The 1,838-nt window shown below is 47.2% G+C and overlaps 1 protein-coding gene across 1 annotated transcript; it reads right to left on the bottom strand.

The window, feature by feature from the left end:
- Positions 1-54: 54 nt before the first annotated feature.
- LAESUDRAFT_765553 (uncharacterized protein) lies at positions 55-654 on the bottom strand (the record flags this gene model as incomplete). The annotated part of the gene is made up of 4 exons (XM_040913721.1): positions 55-190; positions 252-398; positions 448-569; positions 646-654. The coding sequence occupies 4 exons, from the start codon at positions 652-654 to the stop codon at positions 55-57; spliced, it is 414 nt and encodes a 137-aa protein (XP_040757156.1).
- Positions 655-1,838: the final 1,184 nt, after the last annotated feature.

Raw genomic sequence — 1,838 nt, forward strand, 5'->3', positions numbered from 1 at the left:
TTTTTTGTGCAGGTCACTGGATGCTGGCAAGCACCTTGCTGCCATTTCCTTGCCTTAGGGCACAGGATCTAATGTGCCGTGACAGCTGTCTGGATCATTGTCGAGGCTGGGAAGTAGCTTTGACAGGCCTGGAATGATCTTCAGAAGAGTGCAAAACTGCTTCATTAACTCGGAAGCCTTCTCCTGGTCACTATATAACAATAAACAGTGCATATATGCGCATAAAACATCAGAAATAATAATTTACTCACACATCTGGCCATTCATCGAGATCCCACAACTCCTCTGCAATGCCATGGCATGCTATACTGACCTGCAAGATCATCAGGATGTCCATGAAGGGTCTCATAATCTTTGGAATGAAGCACGCCGCTGTGCACCAAGCTTCCAAGTGGCCCCTGGTATGCACACACATTAGTAGTGAATGCGAATATGTCTACCACTGACTTTCCGACTTTGCGTAGGTGCATTTGAGTGATAATCAACTTGTATGTCTTGTCATCATTGTCGTCTTCATCATCATCATCGTCATCCTCTTCGACCTCTGCATCTTCAACTTCAATCTCTTGCTCTTTGCTTGTATCATCCAAAGCGCCATCCAGATTATCCACATATAAATGATGCAATGATAAAGATGAAACTCACCGTTGGCATTGTGGTCTCTCACTGCCTGAGTCCTCATCTTCACTGAAGATGACAGTTGCCGCCTTCTTTTTAGGTCATGTGCTCATAACGCCATCACCTGCGGGTCATTTCGTCGTCAATGATTTCGGTGGATTGGCTGTTTGTGACTTGACAGAATGCTTCACTCGCGCCACTGACTTCATTGCGGATGGCTTTGCAAAGATGTAAGTCTATGACCTAGGTGCCGAGATGACATACCTTTGCCATGTGCGTTTCGAGATTTAGAGTTGGTCTAAGATGAAAGTTAGAGTTGGCCCGAGATGAGGCCCGAGATGAGAGATGATGAGATAGACTGAGATGAGGCCAGTTTTCAGGCTGAGCGACTTTATGCGGTCACATGACCGACACGCCTTTGCGCACGAGTTGCCCTCGCACAACATCATCCATGCTGTTGTCTCTCGACGTGCCTGTTGACTGACTCTATTGTCCTGTATATCTCACTGCTCATCATTATGCCTTCCTATATCTGCTTTTCTTGCAAAAAAGCCTGCAAAGATGCTCGAGGTCTCACTATCCACTATAGCCTATGCTCATCTGTCAAGGCAGCAACCGTATCATCTGTCAAGAAGCGTGCGGCAAACATGCAAAATGCTAGGGCTGCAAAGGTTCCAAGGGCTGAGAGGAATGGAGTGGCTAGCAGAGATCTGGGAGATCAGAATGAGTTCCGGGATGACGAGGTAAGTCATGGTATGTCTGAGCACGTGCACAGTCAATGATTGCAGCATCAGTTGAATAATGAGCCTGCACCTGAGTTCATGCAGGGATGGTCCACAGAGAGGGTAGCAACACCAGAACCTGCACCATCTCTCAGCTGCAGCGGCCGTCAAAGACATGCACCTCGTGCACTCCAAGACTTTCTGCCGTCATCTACTCATGGCCTTCCAGCACACATATCCAGGCCTCTCATAAATCGTCCTACAAGATCTCACACCATCTCATGTGAAGAGGTTCCCGATGAAACTCAGCCATCGGTTGAAAACGTGCCAACATATGACACCACACTGAATGAGTTTGGTGTGTTCCATCATTATTCCTCACCTCCCTCCAACCATTCAACTGACACCACTTCTCTTGATGACTTTTATGACTCTCCGAGTCTCAAGAAGGCAAAGGGAAAGGAGAAAGTGAGGCCTTGGTATCATCCGTTCGACAAT

This window comes from Laetiporus sulphureus, assembly GCF_001632365.1.
Source record: "Laetiporus sulphureus 93-53 unplaced genomic scaffold LAESUscaffold_300, whole genome shotgun sequence".
NCBI lineage: Eukaryota > Fungi > Basidiomycota > Agaricomycetes > Polyporales > Laetiporaceae > Laetiporus > Laetiporus sulphureus.